Source organism: Phocoena sinus, chromosome 15, assembly GCF_008692025.1.
Source record: "Phocoena sinus isolate mPhoSin1 chromosome 15, mPhoSin1.pri, whole genome shotgun sequence".
NCBI classification, from domain to species: Eukaryota; Metazoa; Chordata; class Mammalia; order Artiodactyla; family Phocoenidae; genus Phocoena; species Phocoena sinus.
This window is the reverse complement of record NC_045777.1, coordinates 25,463,374-25,488,682: the sequence shown is the minus strand read 5'-3', so window position 1 is coordinate 25,488,682 and position 25,309 is coordinate 25,463,374. Positions and strand designations below refer to the sequence as shown.

Genomic DNA, 25,309 nt, shown 5'->3' with positions numbered 1-25,309 from the left:
CTGGAAACTTGTGACCAGTACCCAGCCCACCACATTGTTTTGCAAAGCCCTGGAGATGAACATTTGTAATCGATTTGGTAATATGGAGCGCTAACTTTGAACCCTAAATAAGCTAAAAATGTTATCCTCAATCCCTCCCTATCAAATGAATTCTATTCTTTTTATTAGTAGCAGACTATACAAAAATAGCTGAGCTCAATTTTTTTGTATTTTGACTTTTTAAAAAAATTTATTATTTATTTTTGGCTGCGTTGGGTCTTTGTTGCCACTCGTGGGCTTTCTCTGGTTTCAGCGAGCGGGGGCTTCTCTTCGTTGTGGTGCGGGGACTTCTCTTGTTGCGGGGCACGGGCTCTAGGTGCGCGGGCTTCAATAGTTGTGGCATGCGGGCTCAGGAGTTGTAGTTTGCGGGCTCAGTAGTTGTAGTTTGTGGGCTCTAGAGCACAGGCTCAGTAGCTGTGGCGCACGGGCTTAGTTGCTCCGCGGCATGTGGATCTTCCCAGCCCAGGGCTTGAACCCGTGTCCCCTGTGTTGGCAGGCGGATTCTTAACCACTGTGCCACCAGGGAAGTCCCTGTATTTTGACTTTTGTCAGTACAGTATTTGTAGAAATTTGTTTTCTCTCTTTTATATGAGTACTCACATAATATCTTCAGTTTTGTCTTGACAAAATAAATATGCCCCTTTTACCTTCTTTTACTTTACCTTTATTTCCTAAGAAAATGTAATGCATCAAAAAGGTGGGTCATCTTAGCTGAAGTACTGATTCTGGTTTTTTAAAACTTTTAAAATTAGAGCGTTATAGACACGCAGGAAATGCATAGGTCTCAGTGCACAGCCTGTGTTGGGCTCTGTTCTGATGGCATTGACACCTTGGCCTCTCAGAGCAGTCTGTGGTGCCTTTTTCAGCCTTGAAACAGCTGTGTGTTCTATCTTGGTCTCTTTTCTGTGTATCAGAGCCAGTAGATAATTATTTCCCCCAAGACTCCAGAATCAGAGAGATTTGGGAAATTTGTGTTAATAGGAAATGATTAGCATATTTAAAAATTCATCAGAGGGCACATGTCACAAATGTAAAGATCTGACATGATTGTTTTTTCAATTAAGTTTTTACAGTTGCTACAAGATTGAGGTTATAGAACAGACTTAAAAGTGTTTTATATCATCAAGTCCTCTATTCTTAACTCTTGTTATTTTGGAAAACAGCATGAGGTAGGTTGTTCTGGCAGCTTTTTGGCTAGCATTTGGGTTTTTGTCAATTTATTTCTGCTTTAAAACAGTCACTAATTGTGGTGCCTGCTAAATTAACTGTTGGTAAAGGGATAACTACTTGCATGTATTAAACTCTCCTTTTACTTTCTCATCTGTTTCCCTTGGGATAAAGACTTCTTATGGGCTCAGTCTGAGTTGTTTTCAAATTTGGGGGGAAATATAATAATTTTTTAAAATAAATATGGGGAAAGTATATTTTAAATATGAAGGACTTAATAAAGTTTAAAGATGCACAGGGTTTTTTGTATGATTTGTCCTGTTAGAGGTTTAAGTTTGAGGAGAAAGAAAAATAATCAGTACATAAATAATTATCCTTTTACAAAATAAGGAAACATGCTCAATGGAGCACCACAATAAGAAATATTAGATTCTGCCCACGGGTTACCTGTGTATACTCAGATCCTAGACTAGTCTAAGGTTTGTTGCCTTCATTTCCATCACTCCTGTTACTTTTTTCAAAACCCCATGTTCCAGCTAAGCCAGAATAGTCACTGTTTCCGGAATTCCGTGGCAGCTGTAATAGAGAACAGGAAGGCAAGGTTGAGTAGTGCCATCAGAAATGGCTTAGATTCACAAGAGAGAAACCTGGACTTAAAATGATAAAGGAAAGACTGAATTCCTCCTACTCCCATGTAGGCATTACTAATTCGCTAACTAACTGAAGTCTTCAAAAATATTTAAGTTTTTAAATAATTATGTTCAACAAAGCTTTATTGAGCTTTGACTCTGTACTAGTCCTCAAAGGTAATAAAGCACAGTTTCTTCCTTAAGGGGATTTACATCTTGTGGGGACAAGAGACAAGTTAACAGTAATTCAAGTTCAGTGTAATGGATGTCACTTTATTGAGAGGGGGGCATATGAAAATTAGAATGACAAAGAGTGAAGGGCTTTTGTTTTGTGTCGTCTTGTTTGTGAAAGCCTTTTGAGGTGCTGAGCCCTGTGTAAAGGGCCCAACACTGGGAAAAACTGCCTTCCAGCCCCTGCCTCTTCTTTTCAAGGCGAACCTGCCCCTGCTGCAGCGAGAACTGCTGCACTGTGCTCGGGCCGCCAAGCAGACACCATCCCAGTACCTGGCTCAGCATGAACACCTTCTGCTCAACACAAGTATTGCATCCCCTGCTGACTCTTCTGAGCTGCTCATGGAGGTGCATGGAAATGGAAAGAGGCCCAGTCCAGAGAGGTGAGCAGAGAAGAGCTTTGTCGTCCTTGCTTTTCTGGAACCACTCTGAGCTTTCCCTTTACTTGCAAAAGAAAAAGAACTTGCTTACCGTGGTGATATGTAGGGATGGACTCTTAGTTTTGCTTTGTCCCAACATCAGGCAGCAATATGCTTCTCAACTCTTTAGGTGACTCTGTATACCCCTGCTGATAAATTCTACTTTTGAGCATTCTGTGGGTCCACTGCTCCAGAACCATGAGAAATATCTGTTCAAGACATTTTTTTTCTGATACGTGAAGTCTTGTAAAAGTATAACAGTTAGTGAATCAGCTTTACTTTGAAGATTGAAATTATATTAATATAATTTAGCCTTAAAATTTATGTATGAGTATACTGCTATTTTCTATGGTTTGTGAAGGAAGCAACATTTTAATAACAGTGGAAAATTTGTTACAATTGAAGCAAATGACTAAAAACCCTACCAATTCACAAGCATATTAATTATGTGAGCCTTTTTTCTCCCGTGTAGAGAATTGTTTCTTTCCAATACTGACTTCCACAGTAGCAAATTTGACCTTGAAACATTTCTAAATATAGTTGAACCCATAATCCTCCATAGTCCTATCACATAAGAAAATGCTGTCATCTTACTTTCTCCTTTGCTTCGTGAGGTTGAGATGTTTCTGCTTGGTTATGGATAGATTTGACCTCTCTTTTCATGCTGGGATAAATCAGTAATTTCCATTATCTGCCTGCCCCCTGAAGACATTTCGGTTCATGCCTCATCTCAAACCTTTTCTTATCATCTTCCTGTTTGTGAAAGTGCATAGCACAATACATAGCACAAAGTAGGTGCTCGGGCAATGTTTGCATGAACACTTGTTGACAGGCTCAGACATGTACTTCCCATTCTTCTACAGGCGGGAAGAGAGCAGTTTTGAAAGAGATACAGTTCCTCCTGAGCCTCCTGCCAAGAGAGTGTGTACCATTAGCCCTGCTCCCCGGCACAGTCCTGCCCTTACTGTGCCCCTCATGAATCCTGGGGGCCAGTTCCATCCTACTCCTCCGCCTCTTCAGCACTATACCTTAGAAGATATTGCAACTTCCCACCTATATCGTGAACCCAACAAGATGCTAGAACATCGAGAAGTTCGTGATAGACACCACAATCTTAGTAAGTGGCATAAGCAGCATGGTAATGATTTAAATTCAGATTGAATCCATGGGTTTCTTTCCTACTCAGTGATAAAGCAAAATACTATCATCATTGCTTTTTTCCACTGATAAGCTAAAACAGTATTATACATAAAAAAGAATGTTAGAGTTATAGTATTCTTATTTGAAATTGATCTCAACTCATACCTTGTTGCTATTATCATTATATGATAGAAGTAGGCTAAACATATTTTTGGAAATAAACAATGAAGCATTTAAGAATAAAGGGATATTACTTATTCTGATATGGTTCAGAAGAAAAATAGAGAATGACAAAGCGAAAGAGGTAAAAATATTCACGTTTAGGAAATCTGGGTGAAGGTTGTGTGAGAATTCTTTATTCTTGCAACATTTCTGTAAGTCTGAGTTTATTTCAGAGTAAAATGTTTTTAAAATTAAATGAGAGATGTAAAACATGTGGTCTTAAGAGGTGAAAGTGCAGAAACATTTAGGTCAGAGGTAAGGCATACCTAAATTTAAATCTTGGCTCTGCATTCTAACTAGCTGTGTGAGCTTATGCAAGTTGCTTAGGCTCTCTGTGCCTCAGGTTACACATATCTAAAATGGAGAAGGACTTCCCTGGTGGCACAGTGGTTGAGAATCCACCTGCGAATGCAGGGGACACGGGTTCGATCCCTGGGCTGGGAAGATCCCACATGCCGCGGAGCAACTAAGCCATGTGCCACAACTACTGAGCCTGCGCTTTAGAGCCCGCGAGCCACAACTACTGAGCCTGCATGCCACAGCTACTGAGCCCATGCACTGCAAGTACTGAAGCCTGTGCACCTAGAGCCCATGCTCCACAACAAGAGAAGGCACTGGGATGAGAAGTGTGTGTGCCGCAACAAAGAGTAGCCTCTGCTCACCACAACTAGAGAAAGTCAGCACACAGAAATGAAGACCCAATGCAGCCGAAAAAACCCAAAAAATTTATAAAAAAAAAAATAAAATGGAGAGAACACCACCTCCTGTGCTGGGTAATTGTCACATTTGGACTGCCTGGCATATGCATCCTCAGCAACCATTAAATTTAAGGAAAAACAAAAAGGCCCCTAGCAGACCTCACCTGAGATCAGTTTTGAACAAAGCTCCTTGTCAAAACTCAAATAAGTTTACTGTAGAAGGTTCTTTGTAGTTTAACTGCTGAGATATGTCCAAGCAGAGAACCAAAGGGCTGCTAGTTTCCAGTATTGGCCCTGCATTTCCATTTGTGGGTTGCCCTGTGGAGTTGAAAGTTGCAAAACATTTGCCTGTCCCCCCTTCTGACTTAGACTCACTAGCATCTTTCAGAGGCTCGGACCACAGTAGGGCCCTGGCTTCATGCAGTAGTAGCTGAATGGTGTGGGCCACGACAGCAGTGGTGTTCTCAGCTGCCAACATTTACTGACTCTTAAGTACTTAGATTGTGGTATATGTACATTATCTCTTTTAATCCTCACACATAGGATTCCGTGGAGTTTATGCCTTTTTATACATGATGACAGAACTATGGCCAGAATCACATAGCTAGAAAGTGGCAGAGACAAGATTCTGACCCCAGTTTTCTGATGCCGAGAGCTTGGGTACATTCCCAGTATGCTGTGATGGCTCCCATAGCAGCTGTTCTGTATGGTTCTTATGTTAAAAATTCACCTTCCTATTGATTTCTTCTATGTTCATACACATTTTTTGCCAGTTGAATGCGTTACCTTCTAAGAGAGAAGTATGCTAAAAACTAGCTAGAACTGCATTTTGGTCAGATTTTCCTTGTATTTCTAACAATTTTAGAAGAAGGTTTTTTCATCTTGAAGTGTTCTACTTGAAAGACGTTTAATCCTCTACCTTGAAGGTTTATTTTACAGTCAATCATTTGTTTTCCAGGCTGGTTATAGATTCCTTAATTCTCCCCAGTCCTCTTTTGAAAATGTATGTCCTAGTACAGTAGTTCCTACCAAATCATTTCCCACCCCCAACTTTTAAACAAATAAACTGTAACACTCCCCCAATTTACTCTCCTAAAATGAAATTTATGGATACTATAGCCTACCTTAGTCCCATAATTTTAGGATCAATATTCTAAAGTATAATCCATAAGAAAGTATTTTACAATATATTAGTGCTCAGGCATGACTACACAGGAAGATATGATGAAATAAGCAGATGGTTGCACAAATACAGAATCACTATGAATACAACAGCTATAAATTCAGACTGATAACAGGTGTGTTACATTGACAGTTCAGATACTATGAGCAGTGTTGCCATGTGTGACAAGATTTTCAAAGTAGTGGATAATTCAGTATATCCTTGATTCACACAGTCATTGCATTCATGCAAATTTCAGTAATGTATATCAAAAAACATGCAAAAAATTATACTTTGGTTAATACTAAGTTGTTTCCAAGTGCTTGTACAGCACCAGCTCTGTTTGTGGTGGTTACGCACTTGCATTGTGCCACAACCTTGCCAACATTTAGTATGATTGACAATTTAATATTTTCCAATATATAGATGTGGAACCATCTTAGTGAAGATTTATTTACCCTGACTACGTATAAGTTTGAATGTCTTTTCATATGTTTATGGATCATCTGTACTTTTTTGTCTGGGGCATACCTATTTATTTATTTCTCTTCCCTGTTTTTCTTTTGGGCTATTTGTCTTTCATAATTGGTTTGTAGGAGTTTTTTTAATACATTATGAGTAGTGATTTCTTGTTGGTTTTATGTCATTTTGTGGTTTTAGATCATTGTGAGTCATTGGCCTTAATAGTGTGCTCATAGTTGGTATGAATGTATGTGTATTTACTTGGTAGAATTCTGTTTACTGTATTCTTCCCTCTATCTTCAAATTAAATCTAATTTCTAATAGGTCTAAATGGAGGCTATCAAGATGAGTTGGTAGACCACCGTTTGACAGAAAGGGAATGGGCGGATGAATGGAAACATCTTGATCATGTAAGAATCTTACAGTGTATAGTTTTCCTAACTACTTGTTACTTTTAATTCTTAATGTTACTGAGAGTAAGAGTGTATATGCTTGAAGTGAACTAACCAGAGCTACACTGTCTTTGCAATAAAAGCCGATTTATCTACTACTGCCGCAGCTAGAGAGCTAAGAGTAACTCCCAAATCTTTGTAGTGGGGTGATCACTTGAGGTCATAACCAAGTGAAGCCATGTAGTATAATGGTTAAAAACATAGGCTTATGAGTTTTAGGTCCCAGCTTTGCCACTTCTACCTCTGTGATGGGCAGGTTCTTTCACCATTTTTAGCCTTAACTTTTATATCTTAAAAAAAAAATAATGCTATATTATTTGAATTCATGGGGGGTTGTAATGATATGCAAGGTGCTTTTCACAAGGCCTGGTATAATAAATGGAGTGTTAAATAAATGGAGCTTCTCCAAATACAAATGAGAATTAGTATACTGGCACAGAATGTAAACTCTGCCCCATTGGAAAAGAGAGTTTTCCCTCTCACTAAAAAAGGAAGAGAAGATGTAATACCTGCTTGAAATATACATAGAGTAGCTTTTCCTTCCTGAGTGATGTTGTCTCTGAATGTAATTCTCTGATTGCATTCTTCTATAAATCTTCTGCTTTCGGCAGAGATATAATGTGTTTTCACCACACTCTTTAAAGAACCATATTGTGATGAAACTGGCTGCTTCAACCATGAAGAATCCAAAAAGTATTATTTTGAAATCTTAAAAATTGTGTGTATATATTTAAAGAGAAATAATAAGAAAGGTTTTCAAATATAAACTTGATATTGCTAAATCTGTAAGCTTCTTAAGCCTTTATTCTTTATATTTTGTTTACCTGTCCTTGATTTTCAATGTTGATTGTATGAATATCCTCACCCCATGTCTCTGCCCGACTTCTTACCTGGCTCAGGCCCTGAACTGCATTATGGAAATGGTAGAGAAAACAAGGCGCTCCATGGCAGTCCTTAGGCGCTGTCAGGAATCAGATCGTGAAGAACTCAACTACTGGAAAAGACGATACAATGAAAACACAGAGATGAGGAAAACAGGGAGTGAGTTGGTCTCCAGGCAGCACAGTCCCGGGAGTGCAGATTCTCTCAGCAATGGTAAGGGGAGAATCACTTCAGTTGACAAGGGAGGCTTTTTTTTTTTTTTTTTTTTTTTTTGCGGTACGCAGGCCTCTCACATTGCGGAGTGCTCCGGACGCGCAGGCTCAGCGGCCCTGGCTCACAGGCCCAGCTGCTCCGCAGCGTGTGGGATCTTCCCGGACCAGGGCACGAACCCGTGTCCCCTGCATCGGCAGGCAGACTCAACCACTGTGCCACCAGGGAAGCCCAAGGGAGGCTTTTTATATATCTTTTTTGTTGTTATTTTTTTATTTTTGAGACTTTTAATATTTTACTTTAAAAGGAAGATGGTACTATATTGTGGAATTAGAAAGACCTTGGTAATTATAAAAAATATGTCAAGGACTCAGTATTTAGCATGTTCAAGAAATACTGTCTTCCCCACATAGAATGAGAATGTTTGTCATTTTGTTCTGTTTTCAACTCTATATATAAGTGCTGAGTGATTATCAAAGAATGTTTGGATGTTAAATTCAGCCTGGCTGAATGTACTTGGGGCTCTCATGTACATCACATTCATTCCTCACAGTAGCCCTAAAAAGCTTCACCTCAGCTTCCATCCCCTTTTCCCCATTCCCTATCTAGGAGATTACCATTTATTAACCTCTGTCTGGACAAAAAAATGAAAAGTTTTACTGTACCAAGCTGGATTGTGCCTTCCTGCCTTTTCCTACCCTGAAGCAGCAGAGATATGAACAATCGTTGAGCTCTCAATCCAGGATACATCCAGGACACCACAGCTATTCCCCCAAAAATGTTCCCTCACATTGACCTAGTAACTGAAAAGGCACCCTATCCAAAGGCATGACTAAATGAGGGGCCATCTGTGATCAGATTCTTTCCCCACCCACCCACTTCAAGCTCCCAGTTTTCCCCAGGGAGAATGACTCCTCTTATGGCAAACCTAGCATGTTCCACAGAAGACAGCCATTAGTCTCAAAAAGACTACCAAAAAAATTGAGGCAAAGACATTGGTAACTAAGGGATTCCTCTCCCCGACCCTACCCACAGAGGTGACTCTTGAGCCAACCATAGATTTAGCAACATTGTGTGGAATATCCAGCACAGCAGGACATCAAATACTTATAGTACAATTCTTTTAAAAGGAATCTCAAGCTAATTCTCAGGTATCTCTCACCATCTGAACCTTCACAAATACTCCCTGTCACAGCTCACAGAAACGTACCCGAAGTTCACCACCCAAATCACAAACCTTGCATCGAAGCTCTGCAAGTGAGAGGGTGTAGAGTGCAGAGTGAACGTGGTCCTGAATCGTCTCTTCTCCAGCCAGGACTACAGGTCTTGCTGGTGTTGTTTAGAAACATTGCTTTGCATTGAGGGTTTAGCTAGGGTGACTATGGCTATCGTTCTGTCATAACTATTACCAGCACCTCTCTTGCTCTCGAAAATGAGGACAATTGGGATGATAAATTATATTGTCACTACAGGTTTACCTCTTCATGGATCATAGGGTTTCCTCCTCTCAGGTTTCTCAGGGCACTGTCAATCTGTCTGACTTAAACAGTATCTTTCAGTATCTTTATTTATGCATATTATACATATTTAGTATTTTTATTTCGTTGTTTATTTCTCTTTTAGTACATTTGTTGCATGCATTGTAGAAGGAAATCATAATATCCTAAACAAGTGAGCTACTCAGTGTGGACCAAAATCACTCCAAAAACTACTTGGTTTTTTGTTTGTTTTTTCTTGCATTACGCGGGCCTCTCACTGTTGTGGCCTCTCCTGTTGCGGAGCACAGGCTCCGGACACGCAGGCTCAGCGGCCATGGCTCACGGGCCCAGCCGCTCCGCGGCATGTGGGATCTTCCCGGACCGGGGCATGAATCTGTGTCCCCTGCATCGGCAGGCGGACTCTCAACCACTGCACCACCAGGGAAGCCCTCCATTTATAGTTATTATAAAATATTGGCTGTATTCCCTGTGTTGGTTAATACATCCTTGTAGTTTATTTACTTTATACATAATAGTTTGTACTTTTTAATCCCCTACTCCTGTTTTGCCCCTCCCTGCCTTCCCTATCCCTACTGGTAACCGTTAGTTTGTTCTTTATATCTGTGAGTCTGTTTCTTCTTGGTTATATTGACTAGTTTGTTTTATTTTTTAGATTCCACATATAAGTGATAACATACAGCATTTGTCTTTCTTTGTCTGACTTGTTTCACTAAGCACAGTACCATCCAGGTCCGTCCACATTGTTGCAAATGGCAAAATTTCATCCTTTTTTATGGTTGAGTAGTATTCCTGTGTGTGTATGTACCACATCTTTATCCATTTATATGTTGATGGACACTTAGTTTACTTCCATATCTTGGCTATTGTAAATACTGCTGCTATGAACATTGGGGTGCATGTATCTTTTCAATTTAGAGTATTCGTTTTCTTCAGATATATACCCAGGTGTAGAATAGCTGGATCATATGGTAGTTGTGTTTTTAGTTTATTGAGGAACGACCATACTGTTTCCTACAATGTCTGCACCAACTTACATTCCTTCCAACAGTGTACGAGGGCTTCCTTTTCTCCACACCCTCACCAATGTTTGTTATTTGTAGTCTTTTTGATGACAACCATTCTGACAGGTTTGAGGTGATATTCTGGTTTTGGTTTGCATTTCTCTGATGATTAGCAATGTTGAGCATCTAAAAGTTAAGTGTACTGTTTATAATCTGATTTTATTCCTTGTCAGAACATTTTTTCCAGTAAATGAATGTATATGTTTGAATCTTTCTACATGGTGAATGAGAGATCTGATAAGTTTTTCACAACAGTAAAACATGCCAATTATAGACAGCTTCTGACCCTATGTTGTTTCTCTCTCTTCTGTAGATTCTCAGCGGGAATTCAACAGTAGGCCAGGAACAGGATATGTACCTGTGGAGTTTTGGAAAAAAACTGGTATGTCTGTCTGCTTATAGGTCACATGTACTCACTAATTTATATGAGTGTAGAGCACATACTTGGGGGAAAGGTGGTTTTCTCACAACTTCCTCTTCAAAGAGCTCTAGGCTCCTGCCTCTCCCCCTTCAGCTTGTCCCACCTTCTGGACTGCCTGTCATGTTACTTGCTGATTAAGAATTTGGAATGACTCCCTACAATCCATCCAAGTCCTTATCACCCCCTTCTACTGGGAGGTGTTAAGTAACCGACTCTTCCTTCCCTATTTATATGCTCTGTTTCTGGGTGTATAGCTTAATTCGTTTCTGCCTGTTCCTGTCACTGTGTTCTCACGCTCCCACATTTGATTTATTCTGCTCTTCCTTTCATCTTCACTGTCTCTAGCTGCATCACGACTATTCTTGGTAGGTGTCATTTTCTACAAGAATAAGGGAGGGTAGGAACTGCTTGTTAAGACAGGGGATTGCACTAACCTCATATCCCTAATATTACCTTATCCAATACTAGCCTTCTTTTCCTTCTTGCCTCCCTTTCTCAGTGAAATTTTTGTAGTCCAATATACAGTTTTTTTGTTTTCTTCCTAAGATAAAATTTATTTCTACAAAAAAGTTTATACCAGTTGATATCAAGACCATAATATAAACAGATGGCCAAAAGATAGGAACACACACCTCATGAGAAAAACAAATTAACCATATTGCAAAATGTTTATTCTCACTGACAATCAGGAAAGTACAAGGTAATGCAACCCTGACCAATTATCCCCCAAAGTCTTTAACACCTAATTACTGACAAAATTTTAGAGGACCCTGTTAATGACACTAAATAATTCATCAGAGATTTATATATGCAATTATTAAGTGTTACCAGCCATGAACACATGGAAATTTTGAAATCATTTTTCACTGGCATGCTTTTGAATCTTAAAAGGGAATGATCCAGGGACTTCCTTGGTGGTCCAGTGGTTAAGTTAAGCTTCTACTGCAGCAGGGGCACGGGTTTGATCATGGGTTGGGGAACTAAGATCCTGCATGCCACACGGCACGGCCAAAAAAAAAAAATAAATTAAAAAAATAATAATAAAAGGGAATGATCCAGATTTAGGCATGCAAATTGTTAAAAAGGCAGCAGTATGTAAAAAGACACTGTTTTTAGTGTATTCTTGGAGCAAGGGAGAGGCAACCCAGGAAATGCCCACATATCCGTGAATGGTTATATGAATTTTATAGTATGGCACCACAACAGAATATTATCTTACCATTAAAAATAATTTGGGAAACTACATAGCGCCTCGGAAAAATCTCTGCAGTTGGAAATGGGGATGTGTATATTATACTACCAAGAAGTAGAATTGTGGGAAATGAAGTTAGTAATTGTAAAGGTAGAGTGAAAAATTACCATGCGCAAGATCTCTTTGATAACTAGTGATTTTCTACTTGAGAGGTAACCTTTGGTTAACTACGGTTAAGAGCCTAACTTTGGCGTGGGCCAGCTAAATTTGAGTGCTTGTTCTGTGACAGTGCCATCTGTGACCTTAGATGACCTTCAGCAAGGTAGATTTCCAAACTATGATTCTTACTGATTCATCTTTAAACTGAGAAGGTAAAATACACTTAGGAGCATTTTTATGTTGGCTCAATAAGAGACACTCAACATCTACCTGGTAAATTAAAAGAGGTCTATGAAAGGTAGCTGTGGCGGGCCACAGTGGACCTGCGTGGACACCAAGAGTAAAGGAGTGGAGTCAGTGTCTGATCAGCTCTGCATCATCCTTGGCCTTTAGGGTGAGAACTTGCTTTTCTTGGCTGGAGCGATATGATGGAAAGTTCTAGGATGGCAACACTGTTGTCTAGACCTCTTTTGAGCCTAGGCCATGTGCAAGAGCCAAGCAGTAAGGGGGTTTCCTTAGGCTTCTGAGTTGTCCAGTTTTGTGGACTCAGAAGGGAGGTCATTCACACTGGGACTTAGGACTGAAGCTCAAATGCATAGCATATGTCATTTGGAGTGTACATCCTATGAAACCAAGCAGGGCAGTGGTGCTGGGAGGAACTGATCAGGAATCAAGTGGGGTGATGGCAACTGGACAGGGCTTTGGAGGCCCAGGGCACCTAGCAGCCCAGAACTGTATCTTCAGGCAACATTTCTCTACTGAGTTCAGTCTCACATACCTAACTGCCTCCTGGTCATTTGTACCTGGATGCACCTCAACCTTCTCACTTGCCTTCACATCAGCATTTCGCTTACTGTCTGTTTCATTGCGTAGCAGTTCCATTCTTCGCCTTTACCTCCACCTCCAGACCCTTAGATGTACCAGCTCATTCTATCTCATCCCCTTTTCTGTGCCACTTGCTTCTGCCTAAATTCAGAGTCTCTTTTTATCAGCCGGATTATTGCCCCAACCTCTCAGTTGGTATCTCTGTCTTCAGTCTTTTCTCCGTGCATAGAACCCTTTAGGGTTTCACATTTGCTTTAGAAGAAGGGCCAAATTCCTTAGCGGGGAATGCAAGACTTTCTAAAAGTTCATTTCCACCTAACCATCTCAACCAAGACACGTTTTCCTGATCCTCCTCTGCCACTTATAGAGCTGTGACCACTTTTCCCCTTGGAACTGTTGTCTCTTATGCTGACATGTATCTTGGCACCTCAGCCGCCTTTATACTTGATCACAGTTGTGAGAATATAGATACATCTTAGTCACTGAGGTCTCCCCAGCCCCTAGCATGAATGGACAAGTGAGGATAAGAATAAAAGTGAATGCTATGTCATAAGTTCAACCCTGTGTATTTTTAGAAAAGTCGTCAGGTTTCACCTCTGTCCCTTCTTAGAAATGATGTGGAGTGGGAGGGGAAAGATTTCTCGGCCAGTTGATTTTACTGTCACTTTCTTCTAGAAGAAGCTGTGAATAAGGTGAAAATTCAGGCCATGTCAGAAGTACAGAAAGCCGTTGCTGAGGCAGAGCAAAAAGCCTTTGAAGTGATTGCTACCGAGAGAGCTCGGATGGAGCAGACAATAGCGGATGTCAAACGGCAGGCCGCAGAGGACGCCTTTCTCGTCATAAACGAGCAAGAAGAGTCGACGGAGGTCAGAGCACTATTGGGCTGCGGGCTGGGGCTGGGGCGGCTGGAGTGACCAAGCCCACTGCTTCCCTCTCAAGTGCTGGGTAGTAAGGGCCAACAGTCCGCTCTTGAGCTAGATGATTATGATTTTTATTCAGTACCAGAGAGGTTTGTTTCTCAATTATTATATTCTTGTATATTGGCTCATTATATTGGTTTAAGTTTTGAAAACTCACCCTAAAGACAGTTTGCGGACTTGCGTGACCACGAGGACCACCACTGCCTGAGTGGGCCTGCTGTGTGCCAGGTACAGAGCGAAGTGTGTATGTGGTCTTTGTGGTCCTCACAGTGATTCTGTGAGGTGTGGGTGTTGTTGGAGTCCAGTTTTACAAATGAGGAGACTGGGGCTCAGGGAATTTGATGTAATAATCCCACATCGTTGAAGCCAGAGTGGAAAGGAGATGCAGGGTCCTGTAGCATCAGATCTGTTTACAGAAAGGATAGTCCTTTCATGGATTGAAGTGACAGATCGGGCAGGCCTGCCTGACTGCCTACGGCCCCAGGATGTGGTGATGCTTCTATACAGGACACTCTTGTACCATAGTTAGGAAAGCAAACTGAAAAGAAAAGGCATGTGACAAAAACATCATAACAGTCCTTTCGAATGTAATGAGCTTTTTCTGTAACTTTCATTTTAGTCACTTTTCAGCTTTAAGACAAACTTTAAGTCCTGAAACAAGCCTGTTTCTGTAAGTAGGTAGAGCCCATTTAGTCTTTGGGATATTCTCTTGAAGTTATAAAGAACTGAGATTTTTTTTGTTGGTTTGTTTTTTTTGTTTGTTTTTTTTTGCGGTACGTGGGCCTCTCACTGTTGTGGCCTCTCCTGTTGCGGAGCACAGGCTCCTGACGCGCAGGCTCAGCGGCCATGGCTCACGGGTGCAGCTGCTCCGCGGCATGTGGGATCTTCCCGGACCGGGGCACGAACCCGTGTCCCCTGCATCGGCAGGCGGACTCTCAACCACTGCACCACCAGGGAAGCCCGGTTTGTTTTTTTTTTGTTTGTTTTTTTTTTAATTTTTATTTATTTATTTATTTATGGCTGTGTTGGCTCTTCGTTTCTGTGCGAGGGCTTTCTCTAGTTGCGGCAAGTGGGGGCCACTCCTCAACGCGGTGCGCAGGCCTCTCACTGTCGTGGCCTCTCCTGTTGCAGAGCACAGGCTCCAGATGCGCAGGCTCAGTAACCGTGGCTCACGGGGCTAGCCGCTCCGCGGCATGTGGGATCCTCCCAGACCAGGGCTCGAAACCGTGTCCCCTGCATCGGCAGGCAGACTCCCAACCACTGCGCCACCAGGGAATCCCCCGGTTTGTTTTTTAAATGACAGAAATTTTATTTTCTCATCCTCTTTAAACGATCTTTTTCAGTATTACAGTGTTAAGCATGGCAATGTGAAGATGAAAATGCCTAAATATCATGTTGACAGTCACAGAGGATGTGGGAAAAGTCCTTATTGTAGCACTCGCAACTGAATTGTGAGAAAATATTTCCTTTAACTCTCCCCTTTTCCTTCTCCCCTCCTACTTTTTTCTGTTGTGTATTTAATTCCTTATCTATAGCCATCCGTATCAATACCTATATTTGTCCATATTTATCTACTTTTATATCTATGTTTATCTTTAACTATGTGTTTCTGCGAAGAAAGAATGTAACATTTTGGCTAAGAGTATGAGTTCTGGATCTGGATTGCATGGTTTGAATCCCAGCTCTCCATTTATAGCATTGTGCTTTAAAGGAGCTAGAATTTTAAGCAATGCACAAAGAGGCTTACAGGTGAGGCACACACCAGCATCCATCCCAGCAAACTTCCTTCCAAAACAGGGGCAGGATAGCAGAGCCTAAGCTCTGAGTAATTTTGTGTTGGACCAGGAGAGCTGATTTCCTTCCATTTCATTCAGAAAGTTCTACTTGACATCTAGAGGTATCCCTGGAGTTTTTCATCCATCCTGTGAGAGGTGGTTTGGTATAGCGGAAGGAGCCCAGGAGCCCTAAGTGCTAGTCCCAGTTCCCCTCACACTGGCAGCATACCCTTCAGGAGTCAGTCTCCTTCTCTGTATAGTGGGTGTGTAGCAGCCCCTGTCCTGCTGGTCTTACACTTTTTAGGAAGATATAATTAGATCATGGTTGTGGAAGTGGTTTTGTTGTTTTTTTTTTTAATCAATTTATTTATTTTATTTATTTATTTTTGGCTGTGTTGGGTCTTCATTGCTGCGTGCGCTTACGCTAGTTGCGGCAAGCAGGGGCTACTCTTTCTGGCAGTGCATGGGCTTCCCATTGCGGTGGCTTCTCTCGTTGCGGAGCACGGGCTGTAGGCACGCAGGCTACAGTAGTTGCGGCACGCGGGCTCAGTAGTTGTGGCTCGTGGGCTCCAGAGCACAGGCTTAGTAGTTGTGGTGCACGGGCCTAGTTGCTCTGTGACATGTGGGATCTTCCTGGTCCAGGGATCGAACCTGTGTCCCCTGCACTGGCAGGCGGATTCTCAACCACTGCGCCACCAGGGAAGCCCCTGTGGAAATGTTTTTAAACTGCAATGCGCTGTTTAGACAGAAGGGATTTTGTTACGTTGTTTACGACATAGGTGTGTAAGCTGTGGCAGCTCTTGCTCTTGCAGAACAGCTGCCTCCTTTGAGGCCAGACTGAAGCATCTCCCCTGGAATGCCTCAGGTAGAGGGATGAAGTGAGAGGTCCCCTTCTGTCCCCAGCCTGTATTTCCTGGCAAACATAATGGGCTAGCAGTTGACCATAAGATAGGAATCATTTCTCCTTTAGACCAGGTTTGAAATAAGGTCAGGGAGCTCTGGGATGGGTCCCAAGGATTTTGACAAGCCCCGGGTCATTCTGATACAGGTGTTCCCTGGGCCACTTTGAGTAATAACTGGCATAGACTGATGGCCCATGCTTGACAAAGGAAATTCTGGAATCCCATCTCTGACTTCCTTGGCCAGTAACTCAGAAGGTTCATAACCTTACCCATTAATTACAAAGCCCTTTTTGGCCACATGCATTGCTCCAGCTTTGACAAATGCTGATTTGAAGGGTGACTACCATAATAAACCTTTTGTCATGTTTCTTGGCAAAATGGCTTTTGGTGAAATCAGGGAAAAGCCACAGAGACAGGGAATGTAAAGTGTCCTTTTCACCCTGGCTTCTCTGACCCTAACCACATTGTTCCTGCATTTCTATGATCCCACCTCTGTGGGAGGCTGTTAATCTTGTTTTATTGTATCCCATCAATCATGTAATAAATATTTTAAATGTAACAGTGGCCAAGGTGGAAGCACCATTGGTTTAATACTGTGCCCCAGTTTGAGATGTTCTTGCAGGCTTGGACAGAGGGAGTAGAGGCCAATGTTTCCACAGCAGCCCCATGAAGGCAACTGAGTTCTTCCCCACAAGCAATAATGTTCTACCAAAGCATTGTTTGGAGTCAGCCTATCAGGCTCCAAAGTATGAAATTCTCTGGAATGCAGTTTGCTGGGGGATCTTTAATGATCCTCAGAATTACTTCTGTCCCGTCTTGGTCCTCCAGTGTTGGTGATGGCAAGGTTGGGGCGGTCCTTAGAGTGTATTTCCTGAGAAGCGTGTTGTGTTAGAAGGGAATCTGCAGTCCTTTCTAAGGCTTTTTGAAACTAAACTTGTACGTTGGGTATACTGGAGGCAGGCGGTCCCGGTTCCAGGCTTTGCATAACCACATGATCATTTTATAACCTCAGACAAGTCCCTGCCTGCTGGCCCTCAGTGTCCCACCTGTACAATGCAAGAGGTGGGCAAGGTGGCCTCAGGTCCTTCTTGGCCCTTATCAGTTGTTTTGCACTTGCGCAAGTGTTCTGATTTCATTGGGAACAGTATCTGTCTTCTCTGAGTGTCAGGCCAGGCTTCGTGATTGGCTTCTGCCATTCTGGAGAACTTGCAGGGGAGAGGGCAGCTGGCTGACTGATCAAGTCCTTCCTGACACCTAAGAAGAAAGCCTTGTTTTCCTGATAGCTTCACCTGACCAATGCCATAAGGCTTTTCTCTTATAAGTGGGTCATGGAGACCTCAAGTGCAGAACACTCATGTGTCACTAGTGAAGTCCTCACAGGAGCCTACAGGGAGGAGAGTACCAAGGGGCAGGTGCTGGGAGCTTTCCTCTAGGAAAGTAAAAGAATAGTAGGAAAACTCCCTGATGTAGACCTCAGGGCCTTAGGTTCTAAGGTATTGCAGGGGGCTCCTACAAACAGGCCAGAAATATTCCCATGATCCTCAGCCCACCTCTGATGAGATACATCACTGAAAGGAGAATGAACACAGAGAGAGTAGCACAGCTTCCCACCCTCCTGGTCACTCACCCAGGTCCTCTGGCAGGTGACTTTTTTAAAGATCAGGTGTTGTCAGTGAACACAACAACAGAGGTCATTTCTCCATTGGGAAGGGCAAGGAAGAAAACTGTCTAAGCACCTGTGTGGTCTTGGAATAGATAGCTATGATGGGGGAACCCTGGGACAGAATTTGGTTTGGCTGTTGAGGATTAAAATGTGAGTCAAAACAATGAGTTGATGCCTTTAGCAGGACTTCCAGCTGCCCTACAATGTCTTCACATACCCCTCATCTCACTGTCCCATCAGCCCAGGATAGGTAGTTTTCCTGTTGTACAGATGAAGGAAACTCAGAACGCAGATAACAGTAGAGGCAGGGCAAGCACAGGTGTGCGCGGCTCCAAAGTCCACTCTCTCCCCGTACAGCCCCACCTGCTGTTTTACAGTGCAGGTGACAAGTTATGACAAGCCTGCCCCCCAGGACCCTAGCAGCTAACGGATGCCTGTGTCTTGCAGAACTGCTGGAACTGTGGCCGCAAAGCCAGTGAGACCTGCAGCGGCTGCAATATCGCACGATACTGCGGCTCTTTCTGCCAGCATAAGGATTGGGAGCGCCACCACCGCCTCTGTGGCCAGAACCTGCATGGCCAGAGTCCCCACAGCCAGAGCCGGCCACTGCTTCCTGGAGGGAGGGGCTCCTCAGCCCGGTCTGCCGACTGCAGCGTGCCAAGTCCAGCCCTGGACAAGACCTCGGCAACCACCTCGCGCTCCTCAACACCTGCCTCTGTGACAGCCATTGACACCAGCGGGCTCTGAGCCCCAGACTCGCTTCCCCCTGATGACCTCACAGCACGACAGACTCTGCACAGGAGGTTGGCTGCTTGAACCAGTGCAAGTAGCTGTCGGGTCATCCTCAAGAGAAGTGGAGGCAGGAAGACTTCAAGCCCCGGCAAACACTGCTCCCCAGCCTCTTCACACACTTGCCCCAGTTTCCCGTCTGTGTCCTTGGGGGAAGTCACGTGCGCACAGGCGGCTGGCTGGAGCTGCCTCCTCCATGGCTTCCTGGTTTGTTCCTCTTCCAGCTGAAGCTGGGATGGCCAGCCACTTTTCTGTGTAGCCCGCCAGCTCCCCTCCCTGCCTCGTGAGGCAGCAGACTGTCGAATGAACCCTGCCAGGCTGGAGGCAGCTCACCCATGTGCTGTCCCCTACTCCATCGTCCTCCCATGGCAGAGACCTGGAGACTGATAGCAAGCCGGGAGGAGGCCTCTCTCCCAAAGGGAGTTCCCCTTCCCCCTAACAGCTCCTTGAGCCCACCCTCAGCAGGTGCCACTGATTGGTCCCGTGGGGACTTGGGCAGGCCAAAAGCAGCACTCAGGACTCCCTCCTCGACCCTGCTGTTCAGACTTAAGATTCTCAGAAACCACAGGAAAGAAGTCACCATTTCAGTAAAAGCACCCATAATAAAAAATAAAACTTCACCAAGCATCACAGATTATTTTGGACAAGATTTTCTAACCTGGCTGGCTGTTTTAGTTTGGGACCCATTTTTTTTTTCTCTTATTTGATTTTGCTTATGCAGAAAACAGTTTTCAGCGCATGGATTGGTCTGAGGGAGAATGAGACTCAATTGTGGATAGTCTGTTCCCTCTGAGCATGTTTGCCAAACTAATATCACATTATTGAATGGATCATCTATTGGAAATGCAGAACCTTTTGTCACCACTTGGCTCTTTGCACAGTTGTCTTGTTCTGTGTCCTTTTATCTCAGACCACGCATGTCCAGATCACTGCGTGGATCTTCTTCCCGTGGTCTCTATTTGGCACCTCTGAAGCCGTAGTTGACCCACAGGATGCGATGTGGTGTGGTTACGACTTGCCTCACCAGTCAAGGCCTGGTCACTTCTGAGCAACCCTTTTGGACCTGAAGGAATTCTTCAAACCTTGTCATTATGTCCTATATCAATTTATTATTGGGCATACAATCTGTTTCCCTTCTCTTGTTTTGTTGGTACCTGCCCTCTTTGAGCTAAGAAAAGTTCTGTGAAATGTGACAACCATTTGAGAGAGCCTGACCGATTCTTCTTCCTGTCTTCAGGGAGTTTTCCAGCTGCTTACCTAGCTCTCCGAACATGACATCACCTATAGTCCCTTTAAAACGTTAGGAACTGCCACACACGTTCTTCTTCCCTGTCATTCAAGTTTTATTGGGAGCCCAAGGACTCTGACCCTCCCCGACTCCACCTCCAAGCCTTCAGCGCCCTCTTGCGGCAAGGTCCCGCTGGCCCTGGAAAGCTCAGCTTTAGATGGCCAATTTCTGTGCATTGGCCAGAGTGAATTGAAAGCTCTCCGTAAGGTACCAGCATAGGTAACATTGTCCTTACATATAGGTGTATCTTACTTTAAGAACTTTAAGTCCCTAATTTACCTTACCCAAGGATTTTCTGTCTTAAAAGAAACTCAGAGCAAGTCACCTTTAGAATACCTGGATTTCCGCTACATAAAGTAAGACATCCCCAGAGAAAGAATAGCAGAATAGTTACTTTACTGTGGAACTCCTTAAGCTGTAGCAGTTGGGGTGTCCTGACTAACAGAGATGAAATCAGAACCCCAGACAGGAGTTGCCTACATTTCCCTGAGACATAGGATGTCCCCTGAGAGGAGGTCACTGAGCCTATAAACCTGTTGCAGCAAGAGGGTGTCTCGTGGTGCCCACTGGGTCTGTCCTCAGCTCCTTTTTTCATTGGCAAGTTGGATGAACACCTAGGCATGTTCTTTAAGTCTTCAGTGGCCACAGGACTAGCCAGGGTAGCTAAGGTTTTTTCGGGTTGGAATAAAGAGCCAAAACCAACCGAATACTGTTCGTCAGGGCTCGATGTCAAGCTCCACAGGTAAGGGTTAGGGTTAGTGTGCAGGTAGGTCCTAGCTGACTTTTGTGGAGTGTGGTTCCAATGACAGCTTAATTTTCAGAATGTTTGTAATGCTATTCTAAACGGCTTTGCTCATGTGCTACCCAGAGGCCAAGCTGAAAACTTAGACAGTGTTCCACACTACAGTTCAGATCTCAGGCCTTTTGCTGTATTAATTTTGGTCAGTTTCACACATAGGTTGCTAGGGCATCTGTCCAAGACTTCCTATTTAAATGTAAACAACCCCTTTCTCCACCTCCCACTCTTCTGAAATTCTCCAGCTCTCTGGTTAGGAGGAGAAGGGACCCTGTCTTGGGATGGAGTGAGGGGACTGGAGGGCAGGGGTGAGTCCGGGTTCCCACTTGGTTTCCGTGTCTGCTGATAACCACTCCAGCTGCCAGGTTGAGGGTGCAGATTCAGGCTTCCCCCTTTCATTTAATTAGATTTAAAATAATAGACCGCTTAGAGGATCAACCTTTATAGTTTGAGGGGACAAAAAAAGACATAGTGGTGGTACTGAAGGTATTGTCAGGGTAGTCATAGGCTCTTCAATATTATCCTAGAAGCCAAAAGCAGATGTGACACGTGATGGGACATCATTATCCTCTCCCCGGTGAGGAGAGGTTGCAGGAGCCAGAGAAGACCAGAAGTGGCCAACATGGGAGCTGTCTTTAAATGTTCTGAGGGAAGCTTGAGGGCTGGATCCTCAGAATTTCAATCATCCTTTGGGGCCACACTGCCTGCACCAGGCCTGACTCCATCCAGTGGTGAAAACAGACTCAGGTTAGTTCTACCTGCTCAGGAATAGGCAGCCCTCCTCCTGAGCTGTGAGCACTCCACTTGGGAGCATCCTTGCAGCCCCCGGGATGGGGCTCAAGCAGATCTGCTCAGACACAGTCATGCGACCCTGAGGTCACAGCAAGTGCATCTTCTCTTAGTACTGAGTCATGTATGTCTCTCAGTGGATCTAAGACTGGAAACAAGACCCATCTCCCCAGCATGGGTCCATGCCTGGCATCGGCTGCAGCGGGCCCTCTGCAGTGTGGATGACCTCTGTACATCTGGGCCAGTTGGTCCACCAGGAGCTCCTCGCTTCTTGGTGTCAACATGAGCATCCTCAGCTTCTAGACAGAAAATCTACACTTTACTTTGTACAGCCTTGTCCCAAAGTCAAATTGATCCCCAGTGCTGTCACCTGCTTGCAAAGGGTAGACTTTGTTATGGGTAGTTCCAGAAGAAATCTCAGCAAGTGGGCTTGAAGTTTCAACAATACAATTGGAATTGTGTGGTCGTGAGTTCTGCGGGATGAAAGCATAAATAATGACCAGGTGGCTGTTTGTCTTGGAAATTGTAGATGGGATTATGGATTGAGTAAATCATTTAAAATAGAACTCATCTTGGAGGCTTTCTTCAGCACTGGTTTCCAGGCTCCCAGGTCAATAGACCAAGCCAAGTTTCTTAGATTTTTTTTTTTTTTTTTTTAAAGCTATTTACAGAGAACTAGGTGGTGGCAGGTTTGAACCAAACGTAAGAAAAGCTAGAGAGACCAGGACTGTTCCAGCATGGGCCAGCCGGCCAGCTGTCAGGAAGGAGTCCTGCCTGGGGTGGAGTGGGGTGTTGTACAGGGTGAGCTGTTGAATAGGGCCCTTCCAACTCTGTAGTTATTGTGAAACCAAAATGTTGACTACCTGCCTCTTTGCCCACGTGCGTTGACATGCTCAATTCCAAAGATGATGGTGCAGGCGACCTTTTCCATCATGAGCCGGGAGAAGGCTGAGGCCTGAGGGCGGACCTTGCATCCACCCTTTGCCTCCACAGCCCCAGAGATGGAGCTTCCCCTGCTACCCCATCTGGTTAGACTCACAGCTGCCCAGTGTGCACTCATTGATCCTTATACCAAATAGGACATGCGCAGCTGGCAGCTGGCAGGGACAGCACCGTCCCGGCATTGGAGTTGGCAAGAGAGAAGCAGCAATAAGCATTAGGCGAATGGCTGAAAGTGCCGTTTGGCTAAGAGGCTTTCGAAGTTCCTGACGAGGCTACAAAAGCTCCGTCCATAAAAGAAAGCCAATAATGTAAATAAATTAAAAACTAAGCTTCCAAGCGTGGTTTTTTAAGGGGGATGATGAATGTGAAACCACCCACGGGATGCGATAGATTCGGTTTTTCTGTGCTTTGTCATTCTACTCTGATAGGAACTTTTGTTACTTAACTCTGTGCATAACTTATTTAATGTACTGTACAAATGAACCAAAACTGTTAAATATGTATTTAGTTTGTTCTACTTAAAGTAGTCAATAAAAAGGCTATATTCCTTTTCTGACTCAAGCTGGAATGGCACTAGGAGGGAAGGTGGTGCGTGTAGTTCTGTAAGACATCCTGCCGGCAGGCTTCTGCGTCCCCTCTGCCTTGTTCCTCGATCTTCAGAGATGGGGTGGGGCTCCACTGGTTCTTGCTATGGCTTGAGAGCACCCAGCGGAATGAACGCAGGAGGTACTGCTAAGAAGGCGGTTCCAGCTTCTGGACCTCTGGGAAGCCAAGTGCCAACAACAGCTACAGATAACTCCCAACTCCTTGTTAGCTCTTCACCATTAAGTGATCTTTTAATGAGGAAAATACAACCACAGAAAGTTTGAAAAATAGAGTAGTGGATCTGTAGGTACTTTTTTCTAATAACTCTTATGTTATTTCCTTAAACGTTTTTAACATACCTGGACTTGGGAATATTCATTCATTTCCTTTTTATACTGAGGCTAAATCATAAGCTCACTGTTGCCTTCTCATTTATTTGCTTAATGGTTGTGTGATTTAATCAAGGCCATAATTTTCTGTTGTTTTGCTGTGCCATGCAGCTTGTGGGATCTTAGTTCCCCAACCAGGGATTGAACCCGGGGCCTCAGCAGTGAAATCCCAGAGTCCTAACCACTGGACGGCCAGGGAATTCCCTCAAGGCCATAATTTAACTCTTCACCTCCTGTTGGGCAGTTGGATGGCTTTCAAATTTTCCCTAACATACTGAAGTGAACATCTTCCTTAGCATGATTTATTTCTTTGGGATAATTTTCCAAAGTGGGATTTCTAGAACTGAACATTTCTTGGGTCCTTGAAACCTGTGTTCAAACTGCTTTCCTTGAAAGCCCACCAGCTTGCTGTTCCTCCGACAGGACCTAAGTAGTACTTGCATGGCTCTGAGGTGGTCTGACCAGCTGTGACATAACACAGGTTGCTGCAGGCACACCTGTGTGTACCTGTACATATGAAGTCTTGGGTTATCAGTCCAGTTTCCTAACCAGTGACCTGAGGCCTCACTTCCCAAGGACCTGGCCCCAGCCTCACTCCTGTCACCCGAATGCCCACCTCTGGCCTCAGCCCTAGAACTACTTCTGAGCAGCCTTGCGCCAGAGGCTTGCTGGCACCATCTGCTTCGCAGGCCCCCAAAATGCAAAGGGAAGGGTTGGTTACTAGATCTTAGGGTAGGGAGGAGGATGACCTTGGCCTTGGCCCTAGAAGGCAAGGTGTGGGTTTAGCTGTTTCGTGCAGATGGTGCCAACTGCCAGTTTTTCTCAACAGCTGCCCGGCGCTGCAGTCCACCACTCAGCAATTACAGGATCTCAAGCCTTGTGACTGTCAGTCTAGCACAAAAGCATATTTGGTAGACAAGTCAACAATCCACAGTCTGCCTTAGCCCTGGAAAAATGATCCCAGGGACTTGGGATAATATAGTAAAATACCATGTTAAATTTGCTATATAAATAGGCTGAAAATTTTGCCATTATCATAAAACACCTGGATGCCAGATAAATTCTAATGAATTGACTTTTTGCTGAGGTCACAGATGAGAAAGTTTAGGAAATCCCCAAGGGACAAAAAAAGAGTAAGCCGAAACCACAAAGGTAGTTGGGTACAGTAGAGGAAAACTGCTGTTTGGGGGCAAAAGAAATTCCAAGAAGTCAAGAGTTGGAGAGATTAACTGCCTCTAGGGGGACTGTGGCACTAAGCTTTGAGCCTGTACAAAATAGAGCAACAAAACGGGGACCTCTCCATAAAACCAGGGCACTGGCTTTGGCCTCAGTGAAAAGGCAAGCAGGGAAAATTGACCTGTCTGCAAAGGGAACTGAGCAGAGAACATCTCTCTGGCCCTGCTGGAAGAAAGAGAAAACCTGACCAGAGACTACTTTATGTCTGCTGTCTCCTGGAGCTGAGGTTCAGATTCTCATTACTCCAGAGGTCAAAGAATCCCTGGACTGAGAAATTAAGATGATTCCAGGCTTGTATCTCCTGGTATCTGGGAGAAGCAAAAATGCAAATCCTCCAGAGAAAAATATTATAATCATATTATTAC

General features: G+C 43.8%; 1 protein-coding gene across 2 annotated transcripts in view; it reads left to right on the top strand.

Annotated features, from left to right (window-relative positions):
- CBFA2T2 (CBFA2/RUNX1 partner transcriptional co-repressor 2) overlaps positions 1-23,291 on the top strand; it is a 165,341-nt gene extending 142,050 nt beyond the window's left edge. The window contains exons 5-11 of one of the 2 annotated variants that reach the window (XM_032606438.1): positions 2,268-2,449; positions 3,349-3,602; positions 6,494-6,579; positions 7,521-7,716; positions 10,587-10,655; positions 13,546-13,736; positions 18,578-23,291. In XM_032606438.1, the coding sequence (XP_032462329.1) occupies positions 2,268-2,449; positions 3,349-3,602; positions 6,494-6,579; positions 7,521-7,716; positions 10,587-10,655; positions 13,546-13,736; positions 18,578-18,877 (1,278 nt within the window). In that variant the 3' untranslated portion in view covers positions 18,878-23,291. The remainder of the gene's footprint in view (positions 1-2,267; positions 2,450-3,348; positions 3,603-6,493; positions 6,580-7,520; positions 7,717-10,586; positions 10,656-13,545; positions 13,737-18,577) is intronic. The other variant, XM_032606439.1, reaches the window with a different exon arrangement.
- Positions 23,292-25,309: the final 2,018 nt, after the last annotated feature.